Source organism: Hypanus sabinus, chromosome 6 (genome assembly GCF_030144855.1).
Source record: "Hypanus sabinus isolate sHypSab1 chromosome 6, sHypSab1.hap1, whole genome shotgun sequence".
NCBI classification, from domain to species: Eukaryota; Metazoa; Chordata; class Chondrichthyes; order Myliobatiformes; family Dasyatidae; genus Hypanus; species Hypanus sabinus.
In genome coordinates this window covers 16,759,687-16,775,292 of record NC_082711.1, presented here as the reverse complement: position 1 = coordinate 16,775,292, position 15,606 = coordinate 16,759,687, and the positions used below count along the sequence as shown (strand labels likewise).

At 39.7% G+C, this 15,606-nt stretch overlaps 1 protein-coding gene across 1 annotated transcript in view; it reads left to right on the top strand.

Annotated features, from left to right (window-relative positions):
• Window positions 1–15,606, top strand: part of LOC132395334 (WD repeat-containing protein 48) — a 94,965-nt gene that overhangs the window by 18,350 nt on the left and 61,009 nt on the right. The window contains exons 4-9 of the mRNA XM_059971781.1: window positions 538–620; window positions 3,480–3,609; window positions 5,021–5,109; window positions 6,932–7,033; window positions 9,008–9,232; window positions 11,791–11,865. Coding sequence (XP_059827764.1) covers window positions 538–620; window positions 3,480–3,609; window positions 5,021–5,109; window positions 6,932–7,033; window positions 9,008–9,232; window positions 11,791–11,865 — 704 coding nt within the window. The remainder of the gene's footprint in view (window positions 1–537; window positions 621–3,479; window positions 3,610–5,020; window positions 5,110–6,931; window positions 7,034–9,007; window positions 9,233–11,790; window positions 11,866–15,606) is intronic.

Sequence of the window (15,606 nt, the reverse complement as noted above, 5' to 3'; positions counted from 1 at the left end):
TACAGTACATCGAAACACACAGTGAAATAAGTTAACAACCAATACAATCTAAACATGTGTTGGGGGCAGCTTGCAAGTGTCAAGCTACACATCCCAGTGGCAATGTAACATGTCCACTGTGTTTGGCAGAACAACCACAAGTAATAACAACAGCAGCAAAAAAGCCAATTTGCCACCCTCCTATGCATCCACCTACTCACCCACTCAACACACACAGACAGGACTCCAGGATAAGTCACCTCTGGGCCTCCAGACTCTCAGACTTGCAGACATTGGGCTTCCAACCTCCAGTTCCTGGCCTGGACTCTCAACCATCGGGCATTTGACCTCCAGACAAGACGACCCAGGAGCTTTGACTTCAACATTTGGGTCTCTGACCTCCGGACTTCACCAAAGTCTCCTATTAGTCAACTGGCTGATTCTAACTCATTTAATAGATTGACATGGCATGTGAGATCCTTTTAATAGTGATGATTCTAAAGCTGGCTGCAAACCTCTAGTGTTTAAAATTACCCTTTTATTTTTATATTTTTGTAGTAATATCAGCTTCATCTGACACTACAGTGAAAGTGTGGAATGCTCATAAAGGATTTTGTATGTCTACGTTACGAACTCACAAGGTAAGTTTTTCCATTCGGAGAAATTACAAGTTGCTGTAAAGAAAAGTATTATTTGTTGGGTTTATTTAAGTGGGTTTTCTTGGTGCCAACAATAATACTTTCCTATGTATGTTATATAAAATTTCTTCAATGTCAAAAACAATTTTTAATTAGCTTTGAAATGATCATTGGTTAAAGCAATTATTACATATCTCTTTCTCGTGTTCCATATTGTACATATGCTCCAGTATTTACAGTTGCAGGAAAATGTTTGTGAACCCTTTGCAATTACCTGGTTTTCTGCGTCAATTACTCATAAAATATGGTCTGATCTTCATCCAAGTCACAATAAAAGACAAACACGTTTGCTTAAACTACTAACACACAAACAATTGTACTTTCCATGTCTTTATTGAGCCCATTGTTTAATCATTCACAGTCCAGGCTAGAAAAAGTATGTGAACCCTTGTATTTAACAACTGGTAGAACCTCCTTTAGCAGCAATAACTTCCACCAAACGTTTCCTGTAGCTGCTGATCAGACTTGCAGAATAGTGAGGAGGAATTCTAGACCATTCCTCTGTACAAAACTGTTTCAGTTTGTCAATATTTCTGGGATACCTTACATGAACAGCCCTCTTCAGGTCATGCCCCAGCATCTCAATTGTGTTAAAGTCTGCGATTCTGACTTGGCCATTCCAAAACACAAATTTTCTTCTTTTTAACCATTCTGTTGATGATTTACTCTTGTGTTTCAGATCATTGTCTGGTTACATCATCTAACTTCTATTAAACTTCAGATGACGGATCACTACCCTGACATTCTCCTGTAAAATGTCTTTTGATACAATTTTGAACTCATTGTTTCATCAACGATTGCAAGCTGTCCAGACCCTGGCGCAGCAAAGCAGCCACAAGCCACGAGGCTCTTCCCACCATGCTTCACAGTTAGGATGAGGTTTTGGTGTTGGTGTGCAGTGCCCTTTTTACGCCAAACATAGCGATGTGCTTTTCTGCCAAAAAGTTGAACTTCTGTCTCATCTGTCTATGGAACGTTGTCTCCAAAGTGTTGTGGAACGTCCGGGTGGTCTTTTGCAAACTCGAGATGTGCAGCAATGTTTTTTTGTTTGGAGAGCAGTGGTTTCCTTCATGGTGTCCTTCCATGAGCACCTTACTAGTTCAGTGTTTTTCTTATAATGGACGCATGAACAGAGACTTCAGCAAGTTTTGAGATTTCTGTGGGTTTTTGCTGTAACCCTTGGGTTATTTTTCACCTCTTTCAGCAATCACTGATTGGAACACCTGACTTTAAATAGCTTTTGTAGAAGTCATTATCCCAGAGGTCTACATACTTTTTTGAACCTGGACTCTTGATTGTTTAAATGGTGTACTCAGGATTGATGAGAAGAAGCACAATTATTTGTGTGATATTAGTTTAGGCAAATTGTGTTTGTCTATTATTGTGACTTAGATGAAGATCAGGCCATATTTATGAGTAATTAAAGCAGAAAACCTAGCAATTACAAAGGGTTACACACTTTTTCTTGCAACTATATGTTACATCTTCAATGTTTAATAAATGTTTTAAAATGTCAATATAAAAATTAACTATCTAACTAGGCTAAAATTAATTTGCATCCTGTCAACTTGCAAGTTGGGAATTTGAATCCCTTGCCTTTTGTTAAATTGAGTTTAATTCTCTATAATGAAAAAAATTGCCAATTTAGTTAAACTAGTGGGTGATTCATAGGAAATGCAATTTGAATTAATTCTGTCTAAACATGTTAGCTTGCCTCAGTTAACAACAGTTCTGTCAGGCTTGCGGGGTCGCAGCTCAGGGTATGAGTACATTATCCAGAACTGATGTGGTGAAGCACAATAAGAGTGGTGCTTTGTGGTGAATGCTTTCTAAAAGATTTTAAAACCCAGTGCCCACGCTGAATGCAGTACTTCATGATATCCTTCCAAGGAGTGTTCCGAACATTAGAACCAGTATTCTGCCTTCATTTACCCAAGAGAGTCTGCAGATTATTGAAATCCAGAATAATGCACACAAAATCCTGGAGGTACTCAGCAGGTAAGGCAGCATCAATGGAAAGAAATAATCTGCCGTTGTCTCAGGCCAAAACCCTTCATCAGGATCGAAATGGCAACTACTTATTCATTTCCGTAGTTGCTGCCTGACTTGCCGAGCTCCTCTGGTATTTTGTGTGTGTTACTCTGCATCATTTGGTATCATTGCAGCAGCCGTGATGGAATGGCAGAGCAGACTCCCAAGGGCTAAATGGCCTAATTCTGCGCCTGTGTTTTCTGATCTAATGGTATAATTCTGTACACAGATCTGTTGCTCTGATTGCTATTGTTACAGTAATGTTGAGTGTCAGAATAAACTAATGAATATGAAATTGGGATAGCCCAGTTTTCTCACGTTGTCTCTGATTTTTACTGGTATTCATAAGCAGCTTGCATTTATTGGAAATTTGAACATGATAAGAAATTACCAGTTTTTTATGGAGTATTATGAAAAAGTATTTAACTTGAGTCACATCAAGGTAGTTAACCAAAACCTTGGGTCATAGATATAGGTCTGAAGGAGGTTACAGGGCCCTGAGCTATGTATAACAGTGAAGATTAAGGCAATCTGCCAGTTTCCTCCTCTCCCCCCCCCCCGGCCCCCACCTCATGGATGCCTGAGAAAGTTTGAGAAAGTTGTCATGTGGATGTTTAAAGACATTGCCCCATTCACTTGTGATAGTGGGTGCTCGCTTTCTGGTCTCAGATGGGAAATTTGGAGTGATAGTACAAAGTAAGTGCCTGGTTTAAAAGAGAAGGGAGGAAAACTGGGTACAAACTAAAAAAAAAATTGACTTTTTTCGTGTAGGATTATGTGAAGGCATTGGCGTATGCGAAAGATAAAGAGCTGGTGGCTTCGGCAGGGTTGGACAGGCAAATATTTCTCTGGGATGTAAATACTCTTACAGCATTGACTGCCTCAAACAACACAGTCACAAGTAAGTCCTCATTGTAAACAGAGTAAGGGTAAAGTACCTGTGGACCATGAAACGACCCATCTAGTTTGTGCTGAAATATTATTTGCATACTCACATTGACTTGCACCTGGACCATAGCCCTTCTATCCCTGTAGTTATCCAAACTTCTCTTAAATATTGTAATCAGACCCACACCCACCACTTCTGCAGAGGCTCGTTCAACATTCTCACCATCCTGAGTGAAGAAGTTCCCTATCATGTTCCCCTTAAACATTTCACCTTTCACCTTAACCCATGACCTTTACTTCTAGTCTTACCCGACCTTAGTGGAAAAAGCCTACTTGCATTTGCCCTGTCTAAACCCCTTATAATTTTCATAAACCCCTCATATCCTTTATCAAATCTCCCTCCATTCTCCTACACATCAGTGAATAAAGTCCTAACCTATTCAACCTTTCACTATAATTCAGGTCCTCAAGTTTCAGCAATATCCTTGTTTGCTGTAAATTTTCTCTGTGCTCTTTCAATCATCTTGATGTCATTTCTGTAAGTAGGTGACCAGAACTGCACACAATACTCCAAATTAGGTGGCTTATTGTTATTAGACGTTATAGGTTATTATATCTAGTGAATCTTTCATTTCTCTGTAAGTCATACTGCAAACTATCTAGGAACTCAAATCTTGATGAAATTCAGTAGGAAAGAAAGCTTTTTCATTTTTCCACATAGGTAGGTTTAAGTTGGGTTCACCAATAACTTTGAAATGAGTAACTTTGATATGTCAACCAGTTTATTTAAAATTAAGCACAATCATAAACACCAACCAGTTTGTACTCCTCCTCCTCGCCACCCACCTTCATTCTTTGGCTCCTTCCCACTTTCTTTCCAGTCCTGATGAAGGGTCTCGGCCCAAAACGACGACTGTTTATTCCCCTCCATAGATACTGCTTGACCTACTGAGTTCCTCCAGCATTTTGTGTGTGCTGCTCAAGATTAAAACATAGAAACATAGTAAACCTACAGCACAATACAGGCCCTTCCGCTTACAAAGCTGTGCTGAATATGTCCTTACCTGAGAAGTTACCCAGAGCCCTCTATTTTTTCAGAGCTCCATGTACCTGACCAGGAGTCTCTTAAAAGACCCTATTGCATCCACCTCCACCACTATCACCGGCAGCCCATTCCACACTGTCACCACTCTCTGACATCTCCTCTGTACCTACTTCCAAGAACCTTAGAACTGTGCCCTCTCATGTCAGCCATTTCAGCCCTGGGAAGAAAAGCCTCTGACTATCCATGAGATAAAAAATAAATTTCCAGTTGCCATACTCTCATACCCTGTAGTTTCTAAAACCAAATATTGTCCAAGTGTATCAATCAAGTAATGAAAATATTGCAGGGATAAATGGAGTAATGGTCTTTTCTGTAACAGCATCATCGCTGAGTGGGAACAAAGACTCCATTTATAGCCTTGCAATGAATCAGATGGGAACAGTGATCGTTTCTGGATCAACTGAAAAGGTACGTTCTAAAGCCCGATTGCTTTGGTAATTGAGAAGGTCACCTTTTGATATTTTGGTGACGTACTTACTATCAGATGCTTTTGATTTTAATATCATGAACTGTCTAGTTTTTCTTGGGCTTAGTAGATTGTGGGTTATAGCTAGATGTGGTATTTTATGACTTTTTCATATATTTGAGTAAGAAAATGTAATTTGTGTACTAAATTTCAAGTACTAATGCAATATTTAAATTTTTGCTGACAGAGTTATATTCTGTAGTTGCTTGAGAGAGACACAGAAATGTACGACCATCAACAGGAGGGTACAAGCTATAAGGAGAAGCTGAACAAACTTCGTTTGTTTTCTCTAGAATGTTAGAGGCTAAGGGGAGATCTGATAGAAGTTTATAAAATCATAGGAAGCATAAATAGTTTAGAGAGCCAGAATCTTCCCCAGGGTGGAAATACCAAATATTAGTGGGCATTGCTTTAAAATGAGAGGGAGAAAGCTTAAAGCTTAAGGCCAAGCTTTCTTTTAACGGATTGGTAGATACCTATAACGCTGCCAGGGATGGTACTGGAAGCGGATACAATAGACTCTTAGATAGGTATATGAATATGCAAGGAATGGAGTTAAATGGATCATGTGTAGAAAGAAGGGATTAATTTCAGTCTGACATCGTGTTCCAATGAGCCTATGCAGTACAGGTAGTCCCCGAGTTACGAACATCCAACTTACGAACAACTTGTACTCACGAACCAAGGAAGGAGAACACCATCTGCATTTTAAGACGTTGACACTGTGTTGAGTGCGTAACTTTGTATTTGGCTTAAATTTTTCTTAGCAAGGTTCACCCTGACCCCCACTCCCAACCTTTTCCAGTGGGCTGGTGGCGCAGTGAGATCAGCACCAGGCTTGGGAACAGAGGTTACTGAGTTCAATCCGGTGACAGACCGCTCCCAAGTGCGCCGGGTTGATGTCGAGCTTGCAACTCGACCTCATTAAAAAAAACACTGCTACCTCCTGTTAAAATTCCCACGCGGAAAATTGAGGATGATCAAATACCCAAACCCAGTACAGCCCCCACTTGTCCCATTTAACCTGTCTCAGTGCAGTGGACTTGAGGACCCAGGGAATTCAGTGTGGTGGTCCTTAGGACCCAGCAGACCTCGGGAGCCGGCAGAGGTTGGAACCCGCCGCTCGCAGTGTTTCTGTTCCATTGACAGGAAGTGATCACAATTGAAAATAAAGTGGAAATACTAAATCGTTTGGCAAGAGGTGAAACATCATCAGTCATTGGAAAAGCATTAGGCTACAGTCGGTCAATGATCCAAACAATTTTAAAGGATAAAGGATAATGGAGCATGTGAAAGGCCCTGCCCCGATGAAAGCTACAATTATTACAAAGCAACACAGTGGTTTAATTATTGAAATACATACGTTTCTTAAGTGTTTTATATGCATAGAAAGGTAAAATATATACTATATACTAAGACAAAAGTTTGACTAACTGACGCTAAATAATACTGGATGTACTTGTTCTGACTTACGTACAAATCTGACTTAAAGACGAACTCAGGAATGGAACTCGTTCGTAACCCGGGGACTGCCTGTACTATTCTATCTATGATCAGTTTCTTCAGTTTTATTTAACCTACAATTTTACTTCTGAGATTTTACTCCCCAACAAGCTTTTAACTGGTTTTAATTGATTGACTGAACTTATGACATTGAACAAGAATTATTTTAGAAAGAGGTTCATAATTATTTAACCATAGGTGTTTTTTAGTCCTAAAATACCTGAACTCATTTGAAGTGTTGGTTTCTGATGCCATTAACAGGTTCTGAGAGTTTGGGATCCCAGGACATGTGCAAAGCTGATGAAACTTAAAGGCCACACTGATAATGTGAAAGCTTTACTATTGAACAGAGACGGCACACAGGTAGGTACCAGTTTTGAAGCACTGATAGTTTAGTTTTTGTTTTAATTCATTGTCCTGCTTCAAAACATTTAGCACAGTGATAGTGGCTGAGGCCATAAAAATACAACTTCCTCCTGTTGTTTTTTTTAATCTGTTGCTTTCCTCTCATTCACTCCTATTTCTCAGTTGTTCCATTTCACCTTTTTTCTTTCGAACTTGTCTTCTTGCTCAGAGATTTTCCCCTCCAACTTGCTGACTTTTGTTTCCCTCCCTGCTATTTTGTAATATTGTCCACTAAGTTACAGTGGATTTCCTCAGTTATTGAATCTCAATTGCGTAATACAAAATGGCTACACTACTTGTTGGAACTTCAGAGATAATCAATATTGTATTTCTCTTTAATGACTGATGTCAACAATAGGCCGAATGTTTCAATATTTTTGAAGTTAAGTGATGGCATTGCAAAATCCTCATTAGCTGCCATTCTGAGGAAAATGACTTAGCAATGAAGAAAGAGCAGCATAGTAACACCAGAATGATACAGACTCCCAAAGGTTAAATGACACGGAGGGGTGGGGAATTTAACATTGGGCAGCATGGTAGCGTAGTGGTTAACACATGGCTTGACAGTACAGTCGACCCGAGTTCAACTCCCACTGCTGCCTGTAAGGAGTTTGTACGTTCTCCCAGTGGTGATGTGGGTTTCCTCTGGGTGCTCTGGTTTCCTCCTCCAGTCCAAAGTAGATTAATTGGTCATTGTGAATTATTCCGTGATTAGGTTAGGGTTTAATCAATTGCTGGGTGGTGCAGCTTGAGGGGCCAGAGGACCTGTTCCATGCTGTATCTCAATAAATAAAATAAATAAACAAAGATAAGACTAACTTTTTATTCCATTGAATTCAGATGAGAATGTGATCATTTTTTAAGATGTTAAAGGGAATTTTCAGTGCTGTTGGAGAGAAGCTATTTAAGGAGGCATTGTTAAAATCTGAGCCAGGCTTTGAGCATGAAATCAAGGACTATGTCTACAGCCAGACAGGTAGAAATTTTGAACTCTCTTCAGCTGATGACAATGTGAGGTCACTTTTAAGCATAAGATTAATAGCCTTTTACCATCTCCAAGGCAGAAGTAAAGATCATGTCTGAATGAATACAACTGCAGCAACTCTCATTTATCTTGACAGCATCCAGGATAAAACAGTCTGCTTGATAGTTAACCTAGGTAGCACTGAGCATTCAGTATCTCCACTATCCGTGCAGTGTTTGCATTGTGAACTAGCTACAAATTGCATGGCGTTTAGTTACCTAGACAGTTCTGACAGCATCTCTCAACTACATAACCTCTGCAACCAGGAAAGATAACGTGGCAATTGGCATGTGGGAGCATCACCTGCAGGTTCACCTTTCAGTTGTACACACTGATTGACTTGGAAATATATCACTGTTCCTTCATCAACATTGGGTCTACATCTTGCAGGAACACCTTTATAAAACAACTATAGTGGTTCAAGAAGCTGGCTCACCACCACCTTGTAAAGGACAGTTAGAGATGAGCAGTAATTACTGTTCTTGTCAGCAATGTTCAGATATCAAAGATAGCTTTCTCTATCAATGGTAGTTAGGTCATAGATCAGCAGTGACCTCATTGAACAGAGGAAAAAGTTCAGGAGGTTAATTTGATAATGCCCATTCCTCTGTCAAAAACTGGGACCCAGGAAAACCACTGGCAAAATTACCTTTATGAACTTTTTAAAAAGACAACATTTTAATAGAAATTATTTTTTATTAAGTCCCTATGTTGACACTTGGCTGCATTTTCTTTAAGTTGGGTGAAACTGTATATGTTCATTTTCACACATAATTGATAAGTCATAACTTCTGTGATTCAAACCACAACAAGTGCAACATTTGTTTCCTAAGGATGTTCATGGTTAAGAGGGCTTTCATCATTTGGGTTGCCACAGTTAATATTTTCTTCTCTTTCATTTTCACTAGTGCTTGTCTGGTAGTTCTGATGGAACTATCCGCCTGTGGTCTTTGGGACAACAGAGATGTATTGCAACATATCGGGTTCACGACGAAGGAGTTTGGGCGTTGCAGGTCAATGAGGCCTTTACACATGTCTACTCTGGAGGACGAGACAGAAAAATCTATTGCACAGATCTCCGGAATCCAGATATTAGAGTTCTGATTTGTGAGGAAAAAGCACCAGTTCTGAAGGTACTAACATAAGAATGTACTCAAATTATTCAATACTGTACATTAAAGAACAACAGCAAAAATAGCAATTTGGTTACATAGTGGTGGGGGGGGGGGGTGAAAACAGGGATCAGCTACAGAAGCAATGCAGATCAAATTAAGCAACACACACAAAGTGCTGGTGGAATGCAGCAGGCCAGGCAGCATCTATAGGAGGAAGTACAATTGACGTTTCCTCATGTTTGCAGATCAAATTAACTTGTTTAAAGTAGTTCTTAATCTATTTGCGCACAAAATGCTGGAGGAACTCAGTAGGTTAGGTGCATCTATGGAGAGGAGTAAAGAGTCAACATTTCAGGCTGAGACCCTTCATGAGGCTTGAAACGTCGACTCTTTATTCCTCTCCCTAGAAACTGCCTGACCTGAGCTCCTCCAGTATTTCTGCAGGTGCTGGAAATCCAGTTACTCTGTAGAATCTCTCATGATTGTCTTTAATTATTTCACCAGTATTCTGTTGTATGTAGCATTTGATGTAAGCATCTACAAACCCCATTTCCAGAAAAGTTGGGATATTTTCCAAAATGCAATAAAAATCTATGATATGTTAATTCACGTGAACCCTTATTTAACTGACAAAAAGTACAAAGAAAAGATTTTCAATAGTTTTACTGACCAACTTAATTGTATTTTGTAAATATACACAAATTTAGAATTTGATGGCTGCAACACACTCAACAAAAGTTGGGACAGAGTTAAAATAAGATTGAAAAGTGCACAGAATATTCAAGTAACACCGGTTTGGAAGACTCCACATTAAGCAGGCTAATTGGTAGCAGGTGAGGTATCATGACTGGGTATAAAAAGCGTCCATCAAAGACTCAGTCTTTGCAAGCAAGAATGGGTTGTCGCTCACCCCTTTGTGCCAAAATTCGTGAGAGAATTGTTAGTCAGTTCAAAATGAACATTTCCCAACGCAAGATTGCAGAGAATTTAGGTCTTTCAACATCTACAGTACATAATATTGTGAAAAGATTCAGAGAATTCAGAGACATCTCAGTGCGTAAAGGGCAAGGTCAGAAACCACTGTTGAATGTACGTGATCTTCGAGCCCTCAGGCGGCACTGCCTACGAAACCGTCATGCTACTGTAGCCACCTGGGCTCGGGAGTACTTCGGAAAACCATTGTCACTTAACACAGTCCGTTGCTGCATCCAGAAATGCAACTTGAAACTGTATTATGCAAGGTGGAAGCCATACATCAACTCTATACCTAAACGCAGGTGAGTTCTCTGGGCCCGAGCTCATCTCAGTTGGACCAAAAGACTGTGGAACCGTGTGCTGTGGTCAGATGCGTCCATATTTCAGCTAGTTTTTGGAAAAAACGGGCGTGGAGTTCTCCGTGCCAAAGATGAAAATGACCATCCTGATTGTTATCAGCGAAAGATGCAAAAGCCAGCATCTGTGATGGTATGGGGGCGCATCAGTGCCCACGGCATGGGTGAGTTGCATGTATGTGAAGGTGCCATTGACGCTGAGGCGTATATTAGGATTTTAGAGAGACATATGTTGCCATCAAGGTGACGTCTCTTCCTGGGACGTCCATGCTTATTTCAGCAGGACAATGCCAGACCACATTCTGTATGGGCTACAACAGCGTGGCTTTGGAAACACAGAGTGCGTGTGCTTGACTGGCCTGCTGCCAGTCCAGATCCATCTCCTATTGAAAATGTATGGCGCATCATGAAGAGGAGAATCAGACAACAGAAACCATGGACTGTTGAGCAGCTGAAGTCTTATATCAAGCAAGAATGGACAAAATTTTCAATTGCAAATCTACTACAATTAGTATCCTCAGTTCCAAAACAATTAAAAAGTGTTATTAAAAGGAAAGTTGATGTAACACAATGGTAAACATGCCTCTATTCCAAATTTTGTTGAGTGTGTTGCAGCCATCAAATTCTAGATTTGTGTATATTTACAAAATACAATTAAGTTGGTCAGTAAAACTATTGAAAATCTTTTCTTTGTACTTTTGTCAGTTAAATAAAGGTTCACTTGACTTAACATATCACAGGTTTTTGTTTTTATTGCATTTTGGAAAATATCCCAACTTTTCTGGAAATGGGGTTTGTATATAACATTCTTGGGGAATGGTTGATCTCTTTAAAGATGCCATTTTCTTGTCCACCAGCCATATGACATAGCAAGGGTTACTTAAATTCAGGTACAAATCAGTTTAAAATTTCTAAGTGTCTATATTTTCAATGTGAATGCCTAATATATAGGCTTTTCATTATATTTTTTTAATTTATTGCTCTGCTAGTCTGGCCATTGTTTGTAAAGAGTTTATGAGTTTTCCCATGTGGGTTTCCTCTGGGTGCTACACTGTCCTCTCACAGTCCGAAGATGTACCGGTTGGTAGCTTAATTGGTCATTGTAAGTTATCCTATGATTAGGCTGGGTTTAAATCGGTGCATCTCAAAGTGCTGGAAGGGCCTGTTCTGTGCTGTATCTTTGAATAAATGAATAAACAAAAAGTATTAAGCCTCATTTTAATTTCTGTGTTTTATATTTGGCAGATGGAGCTGGACAGATCAGCTGACCCTGCCCCGGCTATATGGGTATCCACCACAAAATCATCTGTGAATAAATGGGTAAATATGTCTTGGTGTTTATGCAAGTTGTGTACTTAATGTTGGTGCCCAGACTATTTGTAAATCGGTCATATTATGAAGGTTGCTATTTTAATGCATGCAAGGTCTGCCCTATGAACAAGTGCACTTTTTTTTCCAACTCTGCTTCCCTTTGGTCTTGAATCTGAAGGATTTATTTGAACAAACATCATAGCTTATTGATCTCTCCTGTGGAAGGGGATTGACTCAGATCAAATTATTTGCTTTGGGAGATAAAAACGAGCTTACTTTTGATTGCAGTATTACATCCAGCCATGTACCTTTATTATCTTAATTCAAATTGTGAACCAATTAATTAGCAGATGGTTTCATCTATTTTTCATTTGTATTTTCTGCACTCAAAATTTAAAACTGTTTTGTTAAAGAGGATTAACCTCTTCAAGCCCTTTTGCGATATTCTTGTACCTCAAAAACAATCAAATGAGTTGCAGGGAAAGGAGATACCACTATAGTAAAAAAATTGGTCAGAATTAGCTTTCTCTTCCTGCACAATTTGGGATTTTATTCTTACTGCAGCCATCTCATCTGGCAGTTCTGAAATGAAGGAAGGATAAAATACCTTAAGAAATGTGCCCTTGCTCTAATATTAGCAAATTTATGTGTGTGTTTAGATTATAGATTTTTAAAATTCCAACTGGAACCCCTTGGTCTCAAGAAAAGTGTGACAACTTGAAAAATATCCAGATTCAACAGGAGTTTGCAAAGGGTGTGCTGCAAAATAATATTTATTAAAGATGTGGCCACATTTATGATCTTTTCAGAATCATTGGAAGTTGAACCATTTGATCAATTGTGTCTCCTGACTCTTTGGAAAAGCAGCCATTCTAATTCCACCCCTCCTACATTTGTTCAAAATCCTATAAATCCCTCGTCCATTATTCACTTAAATTATTTATGGGATCAGCTTTTGAAGTAGAGTGTTCCAGACATGGCAACTAAGTGAAACAATTTCTCTCTCACTCCACTCAGGGTATTTTACCAATAATTTAAATATTTTGGACATTGACCCGTTTGCCAGAAGTTTCTATGTTTGCCTTGTTCAAACTCTTTTACTGCCTCTGGCCTTATTAATTCCAGCAACAATGCAAACTGTTTCAGCTTCTCCTTTAAAATTCTTTATCCTTAACCTTTTTGTCAACCTTCTCATCACCATTACTAGAATATGATGCCTCACATCTTTCAGGATACACGTAACATTTATAACACTTTCAACATTTTTTTTTGCTTCTGTTCAAAAACCTTATCCTTTTTTAATTGTTTTATTGGTTTTCTGTGCTAGAACTAGAGGTCATAGATTTAGGGTGAAAGGAGAAATATTTAAGGAGAACCTGAGGGGGAACTAATTCATTGGATGGTGTAAGTGTGGAATGAGTTGCTGACAGTAACTTGGATAGGCAAGTAAATGAAAAAGCTATGGAGCAACACACACAAAAAGCTGGAGGAACTCAGCAAGCCAGGCAGCATCTATGGAAAAGAGTACAGTCTGTGTTTTGGGCCAAGTCCTGATGAAGGGTCTGCACCAGCATTTTGTGTGCGTTGCTTTGGATTTCCAGATATGCAGATTTTCTCGCATTTGAGAGCTATGGGGTGCTGTGTCCTGGGTACAGATAGATTGAATTAGATAGTGAACCAGGCCAGTAGGGACTAGATGGACTGACAGGCCTATTTCTGTACTGTAGTGTTCTATGACTCTAAATGAGTGCCTGATATTGATCATCATTCTTTCTAACAACTTGTTTCTTGTACGTTTTATAGACATTCAGATTTATGGCAGCTGTGTGGATTTGTGTTTTAAGTGATGAGTTACTGCCATTGTTGTGTGATCTGTGGAATAGTAAAGAATAGCCAGTTTATTCAAAGAAGTTTATTCAACAAGATAAATGGTTTGTAATTAATTTTCTTAGAGCCTGACAGGTCTGGAGATTCTCTTCTTTTTCCTTCAAACCCCTTAAAACCTCCTTCTAGCCTAACTAATTGCAACTAATTGACTAAATTAACAGGTTAGTGACTGGATTTTCTTCATTGTGTTAAGGCTAATTGAAGGCAGTTGTTTTCTTACCCCAGTTACTAAGCCTATAATAACTTCTATCTCAAAGTTTTGTCAAGAGCTTTTGAAATTTCATACTATTCCAAGTCAAAGTAAATTCATTATCAAAGTATGTATAGTGCTGGTTCATGGTTGTAGGGTAATAGCTGTTCCTGAACCTGGTGGTATGGGATGTAAGGCTCCTGTACCTCCTGCCTGATGGTAGTAGCGAGAAGAGAGCATGTCCTGGATGGTGGGGGTCCTCGATGATGGATGCTGCTTTCTTGTGGCTTTGTTTCTTGAAAATGTGCTCAATTGTGGGGAGGTCTTTTCCTATGATGTATTAGAGAAGACAGTATCCACCACTTTCCGTAGAACTTTTCTTTCCTTGGGGATTGGTGTTTCCATGCCAGGTAGCTTTATTATTACATTTTGGGATTTGATGAGTTCTTGTAAATGTCAAAAGGAGCAACATTGAAAGGCGTAGGAAGGTTGAGGAGCCAGGTGACAGAGCTGTAAACATTTATACAGACTTAATTTCTTGGAATCCCAGACTGAGACAATATTAGAGAAGGCTGTTTGAATGTTGTACCTGTCACACTGATTGTGGAAGAGCTATACAATTGGTTTCACTCATACCAATGCACAAATTGGGAGTGAGAGCACACCGATTGGTCCTTTGAGCCAGCTCCACCACTTAAGCTCATGCCTAATCTGATAGCAAGACCTTCTGCAATTGGAGCCCCGACTCCCTAACCGGAAGACCAATATCTGTGTGGATTGGTGATAAAATATCCTCCTCGCTGACGATCAACACTGGTGCACCTCGGGTGTGTGCTTAGCCCACTGCTCTACTCTCTATATACACATGACTGTGTGGCTAGGCATAGCTCAAACAGCATGGAGAAATTTGTTGATGATGCAACCATTGTTGGTAGAATCTCAGGTAGTGACCAGAGGAGTGAGATATGCCAAGTAGTGGAGTGGTGCCATAGCAACAACCTGGCACTCAATGTCAGTAAGATGAAAGAGCTGATTGTGGACTTCAGGAAGAGTAAAACAAAGGAACACATACCAATCCTCATAGAGGCATCAGAAGTGGAGAGAGTGAGCAGTTTCAAGTTCCTGTATGTCAAGATCTGTGCGGATCTAACCTGGTTCCAACCTATTGATGTAGTTATAAAGAAGGCAAGACAACGGCTCTACTTCATTAGGAGTTTGAATTGATATGGCATGTAGAAACATAGAAAATCTACAGTACAATACAGGCCCTTTGGTCCACAAAGCTGTGCCGAACATGTCCTTACCCTAATACTACCTAGGGTTACCCACAGCACTATTTTTCTAAGCTCCATGTACCTATCCAGGAGTCTCTTAAAAGTCCTTATCGTATCCACCACCACCAACAGCCCATTCCACGCACTCACCACCCTCTGCGTAAAAAAACTTGCCCCTGACATCTCCTCTGTACCTCCTTTCAAGCACCTTAACAAATCTTGAGTGTCAACAAATACACTCAAAAACTTCTATAGCTGTACCGTGGAGAGCATTCTGACGGGCTGCATCACTCTCTGGTATGGGGGGGGTGGGGGGGGGGCTAATGCAAGGGACCGAAAGAAGCTGCAGAGGGTTGTAAATCTAGTCAGCTCCATCTTGCGTACTAGTCTACAAAGTGC